The 22587-nt window shown below is 38.8% G+C and overlaps 1 protein-coding gene across 3 annotated transcripts in view; it reads left to right on the top strand.

Moving 5' to 3' along the window:
* arhgap31 (Rho GTPase activating protein 31) overlaps nucleotides 1–10403 on the top strand; it is a 217053-nt gene extending 206650 nt beyond the window's left edge. For all 3 annotated transcript variants that reach the window (XM_064352057.1, XM_064352058.1, XM_064352059.1), the window contains 2 exons: nucleotides 7698–7809; nucleotides 8738–10403. In XM_064352057.1, the coding sequence (XP_064208127.1) occupies nucleotides 7698–7809; nucleotides 8738–10227 (1602 nt within the window). In that variant the 3' untranslated portion in view covers nucleotides 10228–10403. The remainder of the gene's footprint in view (nucleotides 1–7697; nucleotides 7810–8737) is intronic.
* The last annotated feature ends 12184 nt before the right edge of the window (nucleotides 10404–22587 follow it).

Here is a 22587-nt window from a genome sequence, read left to right on the forward strand (position 1 = left end):
GGGTCTAGGGAACGAGACGTAACACTACACTGATGGAATAGTGCAAAAGTGAATTTATTGGAGCGTGCATTACACTATATAGTTGGAGCTCCAAAGGACACACGAAAGACAGGATGGACGAGAGCAGTGCCAAAACAAAGAAATAAGTAAAACAAAAATGTACTAAACTGACAGCTCAGTATTAAAACTAAAATACCTGGTCCTGATACCAAAATAAGAAGAGACCAAATAATAAACCTAACCTATCTGTCTATGCTAATCTAACCTACTCAAACTAAACCTACACAAAGTGGCACCTGCTCCTTACCTAATGTTTCTATACACAGTGAGAACCTACATGAATGTAATCAATCACCCACCCAATCTTACCCTTCTCCTACCCTCATCCCACGGTGCCCAATATACACACAGCAATCAACAACACTAAGGCAGGCCACACAAGGAGGTAACTAGTATAAACAGGATTCTTAACAAGCTACCCAAAGTTCAGTATCTAACAACAGCGGTCTAACAGCATGGGCAGGCTAAAGGAGCAAAAACCATCAAACACAGGCAACCACAAGGCTATTACAGTGGCAGCAGCTTCCTGGTTGGTCCACAGCACGGGGAAGAAAGGAGCCAATCAGATACCGCAGAGGCCTTGATGGGCACAATCCATTGAATCCCTTCAGTCAATTATCTTACGGGACTGGCACATCTGTCCAGCCAATCATCTCATGGGACTGGCACATCAAAGCTCTGTAGGAATAGATACACAGAAAAAGTACCCAGAACACCGCAGGACGTAACAGTGATCATTTGGGCAAAATTAGTTTCAATAGTGCTTTTTAGTAAATTTGTATCTGAAGATTCAATTACTGAATTACTGAACATTACTGAGTAGACAGTGACACATTTGCTCCTGGGTAAAATAACCTGTTGTTGTTTATTGTCTGATGGGGGGTTTTGAACAAAGCCATGAACATCAAGTCCAGTTCACACAGTAATCATAGGCTAGGTCAGAAAGTTATGGTAAGTCAAACTAGAAAGAGACATGATGATGAGCTACAACATCAAGATAACGATACAAGTGCAATATAAGTGCTAGATGGAGATACAAGTGTAAAACGAAAGTGCTAGAGTAACAAGATAGAAGAATACAAGTGATGAGAGTGATCCTAGATTGCGAGTGCCCTTGCCCGATAGTTATAGTTAGTCCAGGTACAGTCTGAAGATATCTGTCTGCAGACCACTGCAGAAAATGGGAAGGGACCAAACAGAACAGGGAGTTTGTTCCACCACTGTAGAGCTAGAGTGGAGAAGCTCCGTGTTTGGGACAAGAAAGAACCATTCACCCGAATGGCAGGGAATGCAAGTCACCCTGCTTGAGTAGAGCGGAGTGGTCAAGCTGGCAGTTGGGGTTGAATTATGTCTTTTAGGTAGGCGGGTGCTGTCCTGTCAGCTGCCGTGTAGGCCAGGGTCAGGACATGATCCTGGCAGTGACTGGTAGCCAGTGGAGTGAACTTAGCAGGGGAGTGACGTGAGAACGTATGTTGGAGACAAGTTGAGCCGCAGTGTTCTGGATAAGTTGTAGTGGCTTCATGGAACAGCAGGCATGGAAGGAGGGAGTTGCGGCAATCTAGACTGGAGATGAGTTGGCTGTGGTTAAACCGCTTTCACATGACAATCATCAAACGTTCAATGGGGGTGTTAAGGAGGTGACTACACATGCGAAGAATGGAGTGCCGCCAGCTGTTGAAACTTGTCATCATCCATCCTGGAAAACAATTTTATTTTGGCTGTGTGCTAAACCCGTGCACCCTCTGAGGCCACGCACTGACAGTCTAGTATTTGAAAAAAATATATATATATTGGCCTCAAGTTCAGCTGACCGTCCGCTGACAAATGCTCAACAGCGGAACAAGAACAAATCATATACACAATACTACAACAACGCCACCAGTAATTTTACTCTGGACAAAATACCAACAAAAGCCAGAATCGGCAATTTAGTCATAATCTTTGCTGAGCGCTCTGTCCCACACAATACCTAACCCTCGAAACCTGCTCCATCTAACAGTGGTGCTAATACATGCGAGGGAAATTGCAGAATTTCAAATTACCCAACAAACAAATTTAGGCAAAATCCTCAACAGTTGAAGGATTGAGAGACCATATATATGTCCCTTCCAGAGCAACAACAAACCTGTCCCCCGTCCCAGTTAACACTGTCTAACTTCACTGACTGGAACAACACTCAATTAATCACCAGCCTCGAACATCAGAAGGTACTACTCACCCGGTATAGATTAGCAGGACAAAACAGCCGCAGAACCCAGCGGACTGGAATTCCCAGAGCGTTACACTTCCTCCTCCTCCGGAGACGATTAACAAAATAAAAAACAACAAAGAAAACAAAACCTTGCATGTCTCCCTGTCTCCCAAACGTTACAGTAGAGTGAAGGCCATGCAACAGGCTATAAACACACTCCAGCTTGCAATGCAACTACGGAACTCAATCCGACAAATTATCAGTCGCAGACACACAAAGGATAAACCGTGAAATCTATCCCTCCGCTGCTACCATTTTGTTATGACTCAAGCTATAGTCGTGACAGAAAGGGAGACAACACAACAAGGTATACTTTTAACCCTCTGGGGTCTAAGGGTAAAATGAGGCACACTGGTGATTGTGCGATGCTCTGACATTTGTGTAAATTTCATCAACTTTATATACAGTGATTCCAAAGTGTTTCATATCTTTGTTTTCAGCACAAACTCAGCGACAATAATATGGCAGCAGTAAGTTGGTCATAATCATGTGTGGATTGTAAACTGCTCTAAAAACACACAAACTGTAAACAGTAGTTTTGAACATGCACAGGAATGTTGTAATAAAACACACTAAACAATTGTGACTAAGACTTTTGGTCACTGAAATGTGTTCTTCAAGGTCTTGGGTATCAAAAGATGACAAAATATTTTAGCAAATCCAATGAGAAATATAAAATAAATTGCTAAAAGTTAGTGTTGTGACTACTATTTTTCAACACCAGGTGAGAATGGGAGGGCAAATGGCCTTTCCGTAATGAATATGCATTGGGTAGGAATACCTGCCAGCTAAGTAGGCTATTCACACCTGGCCGCATGCCTCCCCACCACTAACACAAAGACTCAGTGAGCCATTTAGAAGACAGAAACAAAGACAACTTTTGATTTTAGAACATTTATTGAAGTAAACTGCATGGAAGATGAGATGAGACTGGTGTACTCTTGCAACGCCTGCCTGGCCTCTTAGCTAGTGGTGAACTAGGCCGTGTTTCCTGATCAACATCTCTGCAAATATAATAAAAACAAAATTGTTAGGAAATGTGAAATCAAATCAGACTTTATTTATATAGCACATTTCCTTCAGGTGAAAATTAAATGTGCTTTACAAAAAAGGGACAAACCACTAACTAATGAAAACAAAATTTATGAAATGTGACATCATATACAAACAAAGAACCAAACAAACACAACCAGACGCAGAGAGGTAGCCTATAATTTTGAGAAGCAATGGTTAGAATCGTTCGTAGTGTGGGAATTTACAAGCGCGCATATTAGTGAATATTCCTACAAACACACAGAGAATGTAATACAGCGCACATTTACAAATAATGCAAGCTATCAATGAAACAACATTAGCTAAACTAAATAAACACTGATATTCCAACTAAACTACATGCAACTCATCAATAACAATGCCTCAGTCTGAAGTAGGCTAGGTCTGTTTAGCTAAATGGTTATTTTATTGCTATTTCCCAAACTTACTTAGAGTATGCTAATATCGACTGTGCAAGGACATCAGTTTTAGAATCCTAGCCACGCCACTACACGCCAGGCATGAGCTATTTATTACGAATATGATCGAAAAACATACAGTCTACCTGATACTTCTAACACAACCAGACGCAGAGAGCCTAGCCTATAATTTTGAGATGCAATAGTTCGAATCGTTTTTAGTGTGGGAATTTACAAACGCGCATATTGCTGGATATTCCTACAAACACACAGATACGTTGCAATACAGTACACATATTTACCAATATGATCATAAGAAATATACTTACGCATGAAGTTGATCCTCAGCTGGATCAGTTCGCTGTTCGAAATGACACCGCTCTTCATCAGTGTCGGCTTCCGGACGGACCATTTTCCAAAATTAAGCGAAATGTTCACCTCAAAAGATGTGAATTAGGCGACACTTTGACATTCTATCCCGCTTTCGCAGACTTGGCATTTCTCACATGGATCTCGCATCGCCCCTCCTTTAGTCTCCTTCTATGGAGAGTAATTATAATGTTGTTAACATGTGAATGCAATTTGGGCGGACTTCCTGCTGAGCGAAATTCACATAGTAATGAGTAAAGTTTAATGAAGCATACATGGTCTAATTGATCAAATTTAAAACTTTTAAAATGATTCATATTATTTGCCAATGGGCGCATTGGAAAGTCGCGATTCTAAGGTTTCTGTCAATGTTTTTGTTGCGTCTGTATGATAATCATCCAAATAGAAACGAAAGTTAATTTCATCTTGTCGAGCTCCGCCGGCGAAGCTCTCGACCCCAGAGGGTTAAACAAAGGAATGATGTATTAAGAAGACAATGATGCATGTATGAGTGAAATGTAGGGTATTTATATTAAATGTGTATGGATGCACGTGTGCAACAATGGGATGTGAATTTGCAACGCAAAACCTCTGAAGAATGGAAGGTGAAGGAAAAAACCCGCAGGCCGTCCAACCACCCAACCTGCTGCAGGATTACCTAGAACTGAGTGAGAAAGAGAGAAAGCACTGGGGCTTCCTTATTATAGTGTTTCCCCCCAGGTGCTCTCAATTAGAAAAAGGGGCACCCCATACACTGGCCAACTCCTGTAACTACAACAAAAATAAAAACAATATTAGACACAAAGTCGTCACAGTAAGGAACTCTTCATTTTGATGCAGTGTGTTTTTAAACCTCCACCTAGAGAATTTACTACGTAAATGTAAGGGTAATTTAAAATGCTCCAAGATTGCAAAGATAGTGTTATAGAAAATACACATTCCTCACGTTAGGCAACACTGGAGATGATAAGATGTAAGCAATTCTGGAAAACATTTGATAGTGTGATAAGTAATAAGTATAGTCTCTTGCGGTCGGGTTTTGCATATACCAGATATCAATTATATTCAAATGTTTGTGAATATTCTAAATGCTTTGGATAATAAAGCTTGCTCGTTCAAAATAGACTAGTTTGTACAGTCCAAATTACTGTCCTAGTATGTACTTCTGTCTGATCCAATGATGAATAAATATTCACGGTGTGCTAATGTTTTTCTGACTTCTGTCCATCAAAGATGGCCGGAGCATATACCCTGAAAAATACAATGGGCCTCATTCACCAACCGTTCTTAAGAAGAATGGGCCTCATTCACCAACCGTTCTTAAGAAGAATTTTCTTCTTAAAACCCACTTATGCAGTTTTTACGAAGCTTCTGACATTCATCAATGTTTTCTTATTTGGGATTTGTTCTTAGGTAAGAACAGAATCTGCACACACTCAAGAGCACACTTACGCACATTTGCACAAGTGCTGACATGTTTGTGCAAAATAACTGGTTATTGCGTTTTCTTCAATTCTACAGTTGTATAATGTTATAGGATTTAAATTACAATAATATTTTTATCATTTATAATATTTTTAAATAATTATTTTCATTATTTTACAAAGCATTAAGGTGCCAGGTTCCACCTCAGAGGGTGGTTGCCTCAGCGGGAGTTCATCTGTAAATAAATGATAAAAAACAAACCATTGTAGTGACCTTTTATTTTTGGGGGTTTCAATTATGCAATGATTAGTCTATACTGAAAAAGCAAATGTTTAAATTTTGAATACAAACTAAGCACTTAGGTAACACTTTTTAAACACATGGACATGTTGAAGAAGAGAACAGTTATTCAGAGGCGTCACCAAAATGACTGGCAATACATTTTTTGTGCAGTGTTTTGTGCAGCGACGGGTTTACTCCGATGCAGTTTACTGCCGGTTGATTTAATTAGCGGTATTAATGTGACGAGAAGCGCTTTGTCGTTTGAATGCATAACACGCAAATCCTTGCACCCACTCCCACGAGAATTTTTTTTTTTTGCCTCAGATATGACACTAACCTTTTTTTTTTTTTTTTACTTCATCAGTTGTACGCCCTTCTTCGGATATAGCATTCACTGAACAAGTAATAGCATCCCATGCATCTTTTTTGTGTTATTTTATATCCACTACTGATGCTACTAAATATGACAGGTCGTTTGCTGTTCACTTTCTGCAGCAATACCGCCGCTTCAGAACTACTGAAGTTTTTCTTAAGTTTGGAGTCCGGTGCTCCACCGTCTTTAGATTTTCGTTTGGGCACTAATGACTTCGCTCTCAACTTTTCTTTTCGATTTCTGTGTGCACACAGCCCTGCAGTCTCATGCCCTTTTATGGGGACTGGTGGGGCTTTTACCTATGCTAATTAGGAACAACTGGCACGTGCTTTCCATTTACGAGGACAATGGGATTCACCATTTTAAGAACACATGTGCGAACAATTCTGCGGTTTAAGAACACGTTGTGAATCTGACTTAGACTTTTCTTAGGACCTTTCTCAAGAACAAATTTAAGAAAAAACTTAGGAAGATTTTGGTGAGTGAGGCCCAATGTTCTTACCCTCTATCCACATACAGGAAAATGCAATTCTGCTTTTAATATTGGAACCAGTCTTCTCAAAATTAAACTTACGATTCTTTCTAATTAAAATGGCAACGCCATTTTTTCCTGGAATTATCTCCTGATACTACATTTGCTATATGTCTATTTTGTAATCTTGGAACATATTTAGGAAGGTAAATGAGTTTCTTGTAATAACACCATATTAACTTTCTTTCAATGTAAAACATACATCCTTCTGAGCGAAGCGCAATTTGTTGATGTTGAGATAATACAGTAATTGGGCTAGCCATTGTTTTAGCAACTTTCACACCTCAAGATGAACACTAAAATCTGTGTACATGGTAAACTGAGAACAAATATTTTATGTTAAAAAATGATTGTATGTATATTTTTCACTTAAAAAATGAATAAAAATAAGAAATTCCATGTACTTAGATGTGCACTTTTGTGCCCCCTCCCACTCCCTCCATCCCCACCAACTTTCTGTCCCTTGGGGAAAAAATCACGTGTTAAAAAAAACACATTTGAACACCCAACATGTGAAGAGTACACATGTGAACTATAAAAATAATCACACTTTTAAGATGAGAACGGGAAACGGCAACCTATGCTATTTGAAGTCAAATGTGAAAATTGTAGTTCACATTTGAAAAGGTCAGTCACATCTGAAAATGTGGCATTTCTGGTGATTTTCCTTTTCACCCCCCAACAGTAACTATCCACCCCCCCACCCCGACGTCCATGATTGTAATCTCTCTTTAAGTTATGATGACTACACACTCTCTGCAGTCATAGCTGTTGCTGTGAAGTTGACTTGACAAAGATGAATTTTTTTTCCACTTTAATCCCTGTCACTAGGTCATGAACAGGCAATGGAAATATCTATGAAAGCAACAAGTTTGTCCGGTCAAATTTAAATTTTAACACTAGTGTTAAAACAGATGTGTATCTCAGTGGAATAAAAGCCTCTTTTTTCCACAGGGCAAGAAATGTATTGAGGAAGAAAATGGGCCTTGGCCCATTCTTCACCTTGTTACGAAAATCATTGAGCCTGACATTACAAAGGATAAAACTGAGTCTACCTACAAAGCTGGTAAATATGTTCACCTTAAGACAACTACTGTACAAGAAAAAGTGATTTACTCATGTACCTTGTATTAAACAGAGAAAATTACATTAACAGCCCTTAAAGGAATAGTCTGACTTTTTGGGGGAATTTGCTTTTTGCCTAACTTACGTATAGTTAGACAATAAGATTGATATCAATTTCATCCCTATGTGTCCAGTACAAAAATATTAGACAATATGGGCAGCATGCTAACTGTGTTAGTTATATCAGTGGCTGCAAATGGAAGCCGTTAACTCTGTGAAGTGATGAAAATACACCTTCCAGAAACTCCAGAGTTATTTACACAGTGCATCTTGCATGTCTATGATGCGTAAAAATAAGAGGAGAAAAAATTGATTTTAGATTTAGCGGAAGCGAAATTCAGAACTATAATTGACAATAATTGACAAATAGCCATGTATGCATCCACTTGGTGCATGGGTGCAGTGATTAGTTGCTGATTAGATGAGAAACAATTCTCTGAAAGTAGACTGTTGCTACATGGAGTAAAATTACAGTACATACAGACACAAAAAGAGCTTTCCTTAGCCATATAATCGGTCTATACATCTTACATACAGGGAAGGAAATGGGCTTCAACCAAGTCTCAATTAAAAGTGATTCAGAAAGTATAGCCGGAGGAGTGTAGCACAGTGGGTAAGGAACTGGGCTTGTAACCGAAAGGTCGTAGGTTCGATTCCCGGGTAAGGACACTGCCATTGTACCCTTGAGCAAGGTACTTAACCGGAATTGCTTCAGTATATATCCAGCTGTATAAATGGATACAATGTAAAATGCTATGTAAAAGTTGTGTAAGTCGCTCTGGATAAGAGCGTCTGCTAAATGCCTGTAACGTAATGTAATGTATAAAATGTGCTTCAGTCATAATAAAGTAACTGTGGTTCTATTTCAGGGGAACTAACAAAAACAACTGGAAACCATGGCAAGCAAAAGTGCACAGGAGCTATCTTCAGTGGTGAAAAGAATGACCTCAGGAATATCGTTGTCACAAAGCCAATGGAAGAAAGACAAAAATCCCTGGATCTACCAGATAAAGTTGACGAGAACACTTGGCAGAGAAATTCAGAGGATTCAGAGCAGGTAGAGCCCTGGGAAGACTGCAGTACCACAAAACAATGGGTGACTAGCCCACTCCATTCCCTTAAAACATTTGATTTTTTATTAAAATCAGAAGAACTGACTTTATGTTTAATGGGAGACATCAACAAAGGAAAAGATATTGTTGACAGCTTCAATACTAGTATGAGAACTGTGCCATCTGTTAGAAAAATTGTTCATAAATGTCCGAACTTAAAAGGGCAAAGTGTGGAAAATCTACAGAACCCGGAAAACAGAGCTGAAGCAAAATCTGTAGGAAGACTGACAAAAACTCTAGAACAAAAAAGTAATCATTCTTTTCTAAAGCCCAAAAAGCAAAAATCTCAAGATACATTAGATTTTGAAAAAATAAAAGAAACAACTCCTCTAAAGCACAAGAGACCCTATTCCCTGAACTTGGATCAGGGAATGTCACACATAGAAAAGTTAGGTCAGCATGCATTTCCAGATATTTTTTTGAACAAAAGAGCGTCAATAGCGATAGTTGAGACCAAATACAACCGTTCATCTTTTGAGCTAGAAATGTTTCTGACTGATCGTCAAACTGCCATGCGTCGCAACTCTGCTCCCATCAGTGTGTCCTCTATTAGAACATCTTTCATAGTTAAGACTTGCCAGGCTAAATCAGTTCCAGTGATAGCTCCAAAGATGCAGTACTGCCAAATACCTCAAGCCCTTCAGTTGAAAAAGCCAGAGTCATCGCAGGAGAATGAACAAGAAAACTTGTTTGCAGGCAGCAGAATGGGAGTGCTACACTCTCGCCCAGCTTTAACCTCTAATGAGATGGAATTTGATAAACCATTGTCCAAGATACACAGGCATGTAAAAACATGCAATTCCTTTGAGATGTGTAAGGCCACATTCCCAGCAGACAAACCTGTGTTAAGATGGAAACCTGATTCCAAAGAGGAGGCCTCCAACAACTCTGCTAGATGTGAAAAATCCACAACACTACAGAGACAATCCCTCAGGACTAGGCCAAATAGACCACAAAGTCTCATTCTGTTCAGCGCTCTCTTTCCCTTCACAGATCACCCACCATTAGGAGATAGTGATAAGCTTCCCCTGTCATCAATCAAAAATAACTCTGAGACCACAGCATCTCAATGTTCCTTTAACAAAGAAGCAGATGGCAACGTCAAAAACCCAGATGTTGTGACACTGCACAGTAAACTGACGATGCCTAAGAGTGGGCAGAGGTTAGAGACTTCAATGAGTTGTTTTTATCAGCCACACAGGAGGTCTATGATATCTGATAGCAAAAGTAACAGGCAGATTGATTGATCTGCTGACGATACGAATAGCACTTTTGAGAAATTTCCAAGGGACAATATCATCCATATAATCTTGTTTTGTTCGTCTCACTCTCAGTTAAGGTTTCGTCAAGACGGAACCTTGAAATGAAAGCAGATTTCAGAACAGTATAAAAAGTAACTTAAACGTCAGATTTTTTTAGTAAAGTTATAAATGGAAGTGACTGTATGATGCTAATTATATATGTCATAATTTACTTGTTAATATATTCAAATTTCTATGCACATACACACACAAACACAGAAACACACACACACACAAACACAGAAACACACACACACACACACACATACATATTCTTGTGAGAGGTCTCGATTGTTTGAAATTTAAAATAAAGGCCTGTTATGAAGCCATTTTAGGAGAAATGTAATGTAAATGGTGTTGCTTCCTGATTACTGGTGTTATTTGTTTAAGTTCTTCTATGTGAGCTTGTTTGTTTTACAACAAAATTGATGCCCTTTATTGTATACAAAACAACAAAGACCTTTCAACCTAGAATATTTCATGCTTAAGCAAAACATTTTAACAAGGTTTGCTATCACTGCTGACTATCAACTACAATGTTTAATAGCATGTTATGAATGTAGGTAATTAACCATTGTGCTTGAGAATCAACAATTGCTTATTCTTCACTTGCTCTCTTGATTTTATCATCTCCTACAAGTTAATAAATTACTTTGTAATGAAAACAGTTCAGTGTTTCAAAGTGGAATTTACCTTCAAGTAATCTCCACGTGGAGCCCTTTGTTCTAATGACAAATGCATCTGTAATCTCATATTGAATTTGAATAAATGTACAAATCTCAATTAAATGCCTCTAAAGTGCATCTATGCTTTGAACAACAAAATGATTCACACCATAATATGCCACCTGTCTTCAACTACTGACACAAGGCTCAGGGTCAGGATCCAGTAGCAGAGACTGACACAGGAGGTAAGTAAAATAAATGAATACATTTTTACAAAAGCCACAGTACTTGATGAATAATAACAACAGAGCAAACACTGGGTACCATGGGGGTTGCAGTGTGCCTTCACTTTTTAGTATGCAGTTGCATTTTAATATGGATTTACAAAGTACCATACTAACACAGGATGTGCTTCTTATTAAGTTTAGGGAGGAAATGGAGCGTGGAAAATGTAGTTCCGTATTAGCATGGAAATGGATTTCTGCACCAGGTGATTCTCAGAAAGTCCTCTGCTAGTCCTTAAGTTTACTCTATGATTTTTCATTATGTGCATGCTCCTGAGTGTAATTTAGAGAGATTTAACGGTGTATGTGTCAGGGGAGGCGAGGGAATGGACCCAGAGTCAAAAAACACTCAAAATCCACAGGGAAAATCCAAACTGAGAAAGTTGCTTTAAATAAGAACAAAAAACAAAAGGGAACAAAAACAAAGCCTCGCAGGGCAGTCAAAAAAAGGACTAAGATCTTAATGCGCAAAACCAGAGAAAATGCAGAAATTCAAAAAACAATGCAAAAACAGAACACGGGCAGGGAGGAAAACACTCACGGCAAAACACTGAGTAACAAGAACAAGAAGGAGCACAAAACCGAAACACAATCCAATACGCACACAAGAAAAAGGATCCAGCACCCGAGTCAGGGAAGACAAGCACTTAAATAGGCAAGACACTGACGAGACACAGCAGGGCATAATGCACAATCAGGCCACAGAGAGGGAAGGGAAAACGAGACAACCAAAAAACAATAATTGAATAATAGAAAACAATAATACAATTAGACAGGGTAAATGAACAGAACTAAAAACCGAAGTTCCGCCATCTGGCGGCCAAAAAAGGGAAACGCAGACAAACCACAGAACCATGACAGTATGCACCAGTACGAAAAGCGGAGCAAAAATGGTGAAAGTAGACATTGGAAAAGTTTCAACCTTTGACGTGAGATAATTGTTTTAAATTCCTGAAATATCTGCCATTGTAGTGAAGACAATACAGAGCCAATAAAAACAACAAAATGCCTTAAATCCACTTTTTAAAAATATGCCTTCTAAAATTTCTTCTTAATAAACTGTTAGAAAATTAACACTTTCTTTTCTTACATCAGGATTTGAGTCCTAACTCAATAGCTAATGTAAATGTTGTGATTATTTGCCTCTCTATTGGCATTAGAATAGCAGAAACACCTCTATGCACACATTAATTGCGATATTTAATACTGGTGAATTATGGCATAATATAATGATTCAATTATCAGAATACCCAGATAACTGGTACCCAGTTAATACCCAATGCACGCACTGCAATGATGACATGTTGAATGGACTGAATTTATATAGCGCTTTTTTACCCAAAGTGTTAAGGAAATTACTTGCAAACCTGAAAGGTGTAAGTCATTGTGCCTCAATCAACAAAATAATTAATAAAAAGCTGTTGAGCCATGGCAAATTGAATTACCATGAACGTATTCATTGTTTCAGTCTCTTGAATGACTTATGTCTTTGGCTGGTGGTCAGACTGAATTAGAATTATAGGCCAACATTGTAATATATATGGCTTCTAGCTGACAAGGGTACCTTTTATTTGAATATTACAAATGGCAAATGTTAACTTTAGTATAGGGTATAGGCTATATTAGGTTTACTGTGGAGATGTAATAGCTCAAATAAAATCTACACTTTATAGTAAGGGTAGGCATTTTGCTATTTGTAATATTCAAATTAGACTTACCAACTGTCATCCAGAAGCCAGCATCCATAACTATGTCACTGGTCACAGTTGCTCCAAATGTAGCTGTTTTGTGTTCTCCCCGGGTATCTACCCACAGCATCTAATACCCTACTTTGTAAGTGGCACTGTAAGGGTAACTCCGATAGCCGGAGGAAAACAAACGTGGCAAAGCAGCAGTGAGGTCAAAGAACCCGGTGAATTTTATTTAATTTTTTTTACAGTGCTAGTTCTCAAATGAGTGCAAAAATATATACAGTGAACAAAAATACTAGAAGATAAAAACTGTACCTAACAAAAGGAAAAAATAAAGAAATAGAAGAAACGCAGTACTTTACTAAATTTGGCTATGCCTTGTGGCCCAAAGTCTGCTATGCATGTTGAGTCAGCACTGCCAGGAGGAACTCAGTGCTTTATACAAGCAGCTCCTCCCCTGGCATGAACCACCATATATTAAATACATTAGCTTAGAACAGCCACCTACAATAAATGAACAATACAAAAACATGAAACCAATTTCATAAATAATCTACAACCCTGAGAAAAGAAAATAAAGGCATAAAAGAAAATATCTACACACCAATTTTAAGTAAATACAAAAATTCCCCCCTGTAAACTGAGACTGCAGTGGTAGCTGCCATCTACCCCCATCTACATTAAGTCTGTTCTGTAGCTCCGTTTGGCAGTGCTTTGAGCTCAGACACAGAATTGAGTACATTTAACATGGTCAGTGAAAATAGCAGTGATATGTGTTATTCAACCAATCATTTAAACAGAAATATTTACACGCTAGACATTTGACACAAACAGTAAAAATAACACATTGTTACAAGTACATGAGACATTCGCACACACACATACAATCCCACATATAATATTTCCATTTCTTTTTATAATTGGTGGCTGGCATCAAGTGATGTGAACCAGGTGGTCCTGGGGGTGGGATTACACCCATGTGATTTCTTTATAAGCTCAGGGAAATGCACATGGCGTGGTGGAAGACAGGTGAAATGGCGGGCTGATGCAAATGGGTTTGCGCAACTGGTTGCATATTCTGCTGAAAGACAGTGATTGTGAGCTTGTGAGAACCTGTTTGAAATGTGAATAGGACGTTGGAGCACTGGTGGCTTAAATTTTCGACTACGTTCCCGAATTGTAATCCACCCGCCTTGCTGCAAAGGCTCAGCCGGGGTGCTAACTGTAGACGGACTAACTGGTGCATCCGGAACCGAGAAGGATTCTATAAACTTCTCACTATCTAGAATTTCATGTAAGGTACGGATGCAAGTTTCCAATTCAGCAATCTTCTCCGTCAGCCTAGCATTTAACCTACACTTATCACAGGTAAAGCTATCGTTAATGGCGGAGAAGGAGTAACTAAACATATCGCACAGAGCAGGAGACAGCCCAAGAGGGAGAGAGAGGTTGAGAAAGAGGGGATACCGGAGGGCAGAAAACCATTAGACCTCGTAAATTACTTGCGTTTTATCTGGCTGATTAGGTAGAGTTAGCCGAATAAACATGGTGCTCACAGATATCAATCCTCTTCACTTTTCAACTTACTTGTAATATGGGGGTTTTGTTTGAACAAAAAGGCCAAAATAATATCAAATATACACTTGAAAGCACAATACAATCCAGTAACAAACTTTTTCAAACACTCCTCATTCTCTCCACCACAAAACCAAGTTGCTAGTGCAATTGGCGCAAGGAAATCGTGTTGGTGACACGATGTGGTCCATTTTAGGTTTTGCTTTCAATATCCGATGGAAAACTTGGTTTTAAATGTAAAGTGGGATTTTCATAGTCAATAAATGATGCTGGTCTAACGAACGTACTTTTATGTCAATACAGCTATCCTACAATTGTAGGTACTTAATCTCAGAAATATAAAGTACAGACATGGTAATGGAAAACGTTGGCTAGTTAAGCTAGTAGCTCTGCCCAAATATGTGCAAACTCTAAAATAATTTCTTATCAGCATCTAACACTGTCCCTTGCTCTTTGGAGGCTAATATAAATATCTTATGTCTTGAACATTGTATGCATGACTGCCTCTTTCTGTTGTACCTCCAAAATTTTGTGATTTTACAATCTTTTGTTGTATGGCCCGAGTCCATTCCCAGTCCTGGTGTCTCTAATAATGATATGCCTAGTGCTAGGGTTTCACGATCGAGACTTCTAATTGTTCTTTTACTTTTAATTTCTGGGAATATTCAGCCAAACCCTGGACCTGCCATCGATCTTGGTTTTACACCTGCAGATTGTAAGTTAAGAAATGGTATTGGTCTTTTGCACATGAATGTGAGAAGTCTCATTCCTAAACTGGATCTTATAAATGTGTGGGTCCTTACTACTGATCTTGATGTAATTGTCCTGTCTGAATCATGGCTCAACAAGTCTATCCCCAACGGGGTTATTACCATAGACGGTTATAATATCTTTAGATCAGACAGACCCAAAAAGGGAGGAGGAGTTGCTATATATGTAAAATCTAAATTTAATTCTGTGGTTATAAAATCTATGTCGATTCCAAAGCAGTTCGAGTTTCTTGCTGTTAAAATTAATTTATCTAATGATTCTCATTTCACTGTGTTAGGCTGTTATAAGACTCCTTCAGCTTCAAGAGATGCTATTGCGTCCTTGCGCGATCATTTGGCAGTTTGGAGTTTAACGACAAAGAGTTTGTTTTAATGGGGGATTTAAATTGGGATTGGTTAACTCCTGTTTCTGACCCTTTCAAATGCATTTGTAACACTCTTAATCTCTCTCAACTTGTCAGTTTTCCTACACAACCCAATACGAAATCACCTGATAAATCTACTCTTATTGATTTGATTCTTACCAACACACCTCAGAAATACCAGGCGGCTTCTGTATTCCCAAATGACGTCAGTGATCATTGTGTCATAGCGTGTGTCAGGAGTACGAAAATATCTAAAACTAAACCCCACTTTATTTTTAAAAGAAATTTTAAGAACTTTTGCGAACAGGCATTTCTTCGTGATTTACACACGTGTGACTTTCATTTAATTGATTTTATTCCTGACGTTCATACTGCTTGGGATTATTTTAAAACACACTTTCAAGCAGTTACAGACAACATTGCTCCATTAAAAAGATACAAGGTGAAAGGGAGAGATAACCCCTGGCTTTCCTCTGATCTTTTAGATATGTTTCATCAGAGAAATATTGCTTGGGCCAAAGCTAGACAGTCAGACTCTCAAGCTGACTGGTCCCATTTTCGGTTCTTAAGGAACAAATGCACTGCTCTGGCTAGGAAATTTAAAGCAGAGTTTTATATGAGCTCTCTTACTAATAATCAAAACAAATCTGCCAAATTCTGGAAGACCATCAAGTCATTAGCTGCAAACGCCTCCACTTCTCTCCCTCAGAAAATTATGTTGGATACTCAGCCAGTGACAAATAAGGCTGATATTGTCAATCTTTTTAACAAACATTTTATATCTGTGGGTTATATTTTTAACCATCTAAGCATGGGGTCACCAGGAATTATTAAGCCTAAAGTTTCACTGTCTTCAGCTGGAACTGAGCCTTTTGCTTTTCACTCAATTCCTTCTGCTCATGTTCTTGAAGCATTAAGGAAAATAGATCCTAGAAAATCAGTTGGTCCTGATCTATTAGTCCCAAGGCTTCTAAAGCTTGCTGCTCCTCTTATTACAGAACCCCTCACCCACATCTTTAATTTGTCTCTTTTAACGCACAATCTGCCCAATGATTGGAAAGCAGCCTATGTGCTCCCCTTGTTTAAAAGTGGTGATCCCTCTGACCTCAACAGTTACCGTCCCATTTCAAAACTCTCTATGCTGGCAAAAATATTTGAATCCCTGGTAAATTCTCAGATCAAGCAGTTCTTACATGATAGCAATATACCTAGTAATATGCAATCTGGTTTCAGGTCTGGTCATGGTACAATCACTGCAGCCTCCGTAGTAATCAATGACATAGTCCAAGCCCTTGACAATAAACAATACTGTGCTTCCCTTTTTCTTGACCTTTCTAAGGCTTTCGATACAGTTGACCACTCCATCTTAATTGGTAGATTAAATGACATTGGTTTTGGGTCTAATGCAGTTAATTGGTTTTCAAATTATCTTTCCAGTAGAACCCAATGTGTATTTGTGGATGGCCATAAGTCCTCCATTCTGGAAGTGATTAAAGGAGTCCCTCAAGGCTCTATCCTGGGTCCTGTATTATTTTGTATTGATATTAATAACCTTTCGCATGTTTTAACCAACTCTGATTGTAATATCCATTCATATGCTGATGATACGATTCTTTATTGCTGTGCCCCCATCCTTGTTCAAGCTTTCCAAATACTTCAGAATGTTTTTAATTATATTCAGTCTGCACTTTTGGATCTGCAGCTGGTTCTTAATGCAGACAAAACCAAATGTCTAGCGATTTCAAGGACTCATTCCCGATCCTTGGATAAATTGAAAAACAGCACTGTTGATGGCAAGTGTATTAAAAGAGTTTCTTGCTATAAATACCTTGGAATCTGGCTTGATGATAAGCTTAGTTTTAAATTGCATATCGATAAATTAATTAAGAAACTGAGAACAGTTGGGGTTCTATTTTAGGAATAAATCTTGTTTTAGTTACAAAGTTAAGAGGAGACTCATCACAGCTACTTTTTATTTTACCTGTTTTAGATTATGGAGATGTACTTTATATGCATGCTTCATCTTCTGCATGACATACCTTACGTTTCATTACAGGTGCAAAATATTTAACCCATCATTGTCTCCTATATGAATAGTCTGGGTTAACTTCTTTACTTCTGCGCAGATTGACCCACTGGTACATATTCATCCACAAAACAATAATTGGTCTATTCCCTTCCTACCTCAGTTGTCTGCTAATTAGAAATTCACATAGTTATCACCTCTGCTCTAGGGACGTGATACTCTTTAAAGTCCCTCGTCCCCCTACTGAATTCGGTAAGATGAGTTTCAGATATTTTGCACCTTACAGTTAGAACAATCTGCAAAAGAATTTTAAACTTGATAAATTAATTTCAATTCTGGACTTTAAACATACAATTCATGACTCTGTGACCAAAGTATGCTCCTGCTTTTAACCTCTTCTCTACTTTTAATTATTGTTACACCTCTGTCTCATTCCACATTTGATGTTTGTACATTTTGTTAGGTGTAAGTCTTGTTGGGCAACTTTGTATTTCATGTCAGGTCCCCCTTGCAAAAGAGATTTCAATCTCAATGGGGGTTTCCTGGTTAAATAATGGTTAAATAAAAATAAAATAAAAAACACTAGCCTACATATAGAAGTGTAGTACACACACACACACACACACAAAATATTGGCTAGTGGTTGTACGCAGTAATATTAAGTAGACTGAAGAAAGAAATTGTTGGATTTAGTAAATCAATACAATTGTTGGATTTGCAGAATAAAACTGTAGGCATGTTGCACGCAATGAAGTAGCCTATATGTGACGTGCAACTTCATCAGTTAGTCCTACCGTTCTTCTGAATAACATTGCGTGCAGCCACTGTCAAAACTTTTTGTCTTATTTTTGTGGTTACAGTACCACCCCAGAACCCCTGCGACATACCTGCCATGAGAAAATAATTATCTTGCACCAGTTTTTATACGACCAGTAACATTACCTACCGGACCAAAGTGCAAGGCTGATTTTAGTGCTCATTATTCTCACAGCCATCTGCACTACTAATACAGTCAGTCTGTCGTGTCATAAGCAAGGTAGCTAACGTTAAACTTGGTGAAAATGGCGAAAGCAGAACTGTGTAAACTGTGGGTGTATTTTGTGTATTTAAGAAATATAAATGAGATTCCCACAGAGATTATACAGATGCAAAAGCAAAAGTGTTAATGTTTTATTTTGAGTTACCCAGCAAGGCAGTGTAATGAGTGAAAGGTTTTCATGAGTCCGAGGGGGGCTCGAACCTCGCCTATCAGTCATCCAAAAGTGTCAAAGTCAGACACTGTACCCGGTGAGCTAACAGTGAAGGAGATATACAGTAGGAATAGCAAAATGTAGCTGTTTTAAATGAGTGCAGTAGTGTAGATGTCATTGTGCGTGTGCATTCAATGTGTTTATTTGCTGATATACCTTAAATGTCCAATGGGGAAACATTATTTGTGGGCTTGGTACATTGATGATGTAATCAGGCAGGAAAAAGAAGGAGGAGAAAAACTTAAATCCCCTAAATTTGGAGCTTTATTGTGTGGACATGTGAAGTTGTCTGTGAATTCTGTCTGTAGAAATGGGGTCAGAAGGTACAGAAATTAATGTTTTTAAGGGCTGAGAGTCTGTGGTCATTGCAGTTATTTCTGTGGGGAATCCTGAAAAGTGCCGAATTCTCTGTGCTGTATAGGTATGGGGCATGCCGCCCCACCAAGGCGTAAAATTAGGATTCCTTAACGTATACACACAATAGGCTACAGTAGCCAGAAAACACTGCTGGAAGACAATTCACGTGAATATGACCAAAACAAACTTTTGCCAATAATCCTGAAATATTTATTGAAATATTTAGGAAAATAGTGGGAGACACTGGTCATTGGAGACATAGAGAGGGTAATGTTTTACCTGAATGTTGGGTATGTTTAACCTGAAATACAGTATGTAAGAGAGAAATATGAGGCACCTATTGTCAAAAAATGATTGATTGATGCCCCGCCCCCTTAATATTTTGCCCTCTGATATGGTCCGGTTTTCTATGATGTACATATTGTCAAGATTTGATTGATCAGTTTGACCTTTTGACCTCTGATATGGTTTGGTTGGTGAGGGATAAGGGTATGGGGAAAGGGTGGGGTTGTGGCTGCCAGATGGTGAGGATAAAATATAGAAAAAAAATAAAAAAATTTTAATAAATAAATAAATAAATAAAAATAAAATAAAAAATTTAAATGTTCAGAATGCTTGGTGTAACTACACTCCTTGTGGGGCAAAGTGTTTGTGCAACTTGAAACTTAAAAAAAAAAAACGTTTTATCCTTTACCAGTAAAACAGGCAATATGTGAGAATATGTAAGTAACTAAGTTTTAAAGCAGTGCTTTGGACATTAGTTTAAAGAAAACAAGCCCAGGCATGTATGCATAGTCTTAACAAGCCGAATCGGAGAGTGTTAAATCGGTATAAGAGAGGTTTTTAAGAAAGCTAAAGTAGAAAAAAGCACACGCGTTAGTTACTTAGCTGATTTCCTGCGACAAAACAGAAGCGGAGGGTCTCTAGGTAGATGTTCACAGCTGAGTAGCGAGGATCAAAATGGCCACAGCGAGCCGGTAAGCATGGACAGAGTTAGGGAGGAGCCACTGTATCTTTAGAGCAATGCCCCCCACACAAAGTTTCGAAGAGCCCCATCAATCAATAGTCGGCGACGTTTTGTACGCCGGGAGATGCATGCAGAAGGCACAGACACGTCCGTGACGCAAAGTGGGCATGTATCGGAACAGGTGGGGTGCCCTGTGAAGCGCGGGCCCTATGGTAAACATCAATTCAAATTTCCCGCGAGGAGAATGTTTTATGCCTTTTCTTTTTCTGAATACAGACACAGACCTAAACTTAAGTTTTTCAACAACCATGTAAGAAAGAAAACATTTCTTACAAACAACTTGATTAGAGTCTAAGAAAAAAGGTTTTCATAATATTACTCACATTTTTAAGCCTTTAAAAAGGGGTTTAAGTGGAGATTGCACACGTTAGATACCATATAAGGGTGTATAAAACATATTGAATAATTACACTGATCTTCATAAAATGTTGTATTAAAAATATTTTTAGCTAAAGCCTACATTGACATCACGTGTTGGTACAAATGGATGTTTATGGTATGCTCTAGCCTCTGTGAATCCATGCACATGGCAAAGGCATCCCTGCTTTTCCAATGGGATGAGTGCGTTGAGGGTTTTATAAATAATATAATATTAACCACGACACTAACGACATGCATGAAATGGCTGGAGATTACTTTAGTCGGTTGAACGAGGCTTTGGCAAACCTTACCGCTGGTGATGGTGCACTAACCCCTGCAGCAGACTCTTTTGGTTTTCTGAATGATGCTTTAGATCGACTAAACCAGGAAGGGGGGAATCTTAATGAATTACCACTAACGCCTACAGCTGATAACCCACAAGGTTCTGGTGATGTGCATGCTGCTGCTGCTAATAGTAATGATGATGTTGGTGTGGTGACTTGTGGTCCTGACATGGTAGTGGTGCAAAGGCCCTCCTTTAATTGTGTCGAAATTAGGCAACGGTTTAACTTTGCATCCTTACACGACGTGAACAGCTATGAGGACTTCTATAATGTGCTGCTAAACTTACTAGATCATTTATTGCGTAGAGTTATGCAGTTGGCTAGACCCAATGATGTGATTCAGCTGGAGTTGCGTGGTGACTCCCTGTCTGAGAGTGTGTCCATAATTGCTAATGGCGGTAGTGTCGATCTGGACACATTTTTGGGAATGGTTGAAGAGCTGGTTCAGAGCAATTTTGAAATCCTTTCTGATGATACATTGGAACTGGTGGTTCAGATAGTTCAAAACCCAAATGGTGGTGCCCGTAGAAAAATAGCCACATGTCTCAGAAATGAGATTTTAAGAAAAAAACTACGTCATCTATTTGTAAGTCACAACGCTGAGAATAACCTCTGCTTTGCCATTTGCTTGTCTCAAATGTTAAACCCGGAATTTACGAGCGGGTGGAGCAAGACGCCATACATTTACAGACATCTGTAGGCCTGGGCATGCAGGATATGGTGTCTTTTTCAGACATACAAAAGTTTGAACAACCGTTAAAGGTCAAAATTGTTGTGTGGTACCGTAATGCTCAGAATGTCTTTTGCAAATTTCAAACAAACCCAGCACTAGGTAGCTACACTTTAGTTGTAGGAAAATGGCGAGCATTGTTGAACTGAATGGCCTCTTCTCGTTATGGTGTTACGTTACGTTATAAATGTCAGTTTTGTATGCTACAACCAGATTTAAATTTTGACAGCATCCTACATTTAACTTGTTAACTGCCATACATCGTGTTTTTATTTCAATTTGCAATATGTCATACAAAAATGCAATTACAATAACGTAATGTTGCATCTTTTTCAAGCAGACAAGTACAGGTGGATTTAATGAAATAAGAAAAAATAGGAAACAGAATGAGAAAGCAAATAAAGAAGATTGAGTCCCTACCCGCGTCGTGACAATCGCAGACCAAGGCAGAATACTGTTCCAAACAGTTTATTCAGATTCAGTTCCAAATCAGCAGGCAAAGACAAAATCCAGGGACAGGCAGAGATCAAGCACGGGTAAAGACAAATCAGGCCAGCAAACAATCCAAAAGTCCGTAAGGCAAAAACAAGGTCAGAACAATCAGGCAGGAGTCATACACGAAAAACACTATCATACAAACAGGCAGGGAAAAAACACAGGAGCAGTCTGAGACGAACTGACAAACTAAAGTGAGGCATGCAGTCTTAAATAGGCAGAGGGTAATGAGGGAACAAGGAACAGGTGAGTGGAATAAGGGGTAACAGGTGGGGGGTGGGGTCCAGAGCACAAGGAAGAAAACAAGCCAAACCACAATGTGACAATACACACTGACAGATAGGGGGAGACAAAAACACAAAAACAC

This window comes from Anguilla rostrata, chromosome 9 (assembly GCF_018555375.3).
Source record: "Anguilla rostrata isolate EN2019 chromosome 9, ASM1855537v3, whole genome shotgun sequence".
In the NCBI taxonomy this organism is placed as follows: Eukaryota; Metazoa; Chordata; class Actinopteri; order Anguilliformes; family Anguillidae; genus Anguilla; species Anguilla rostrata.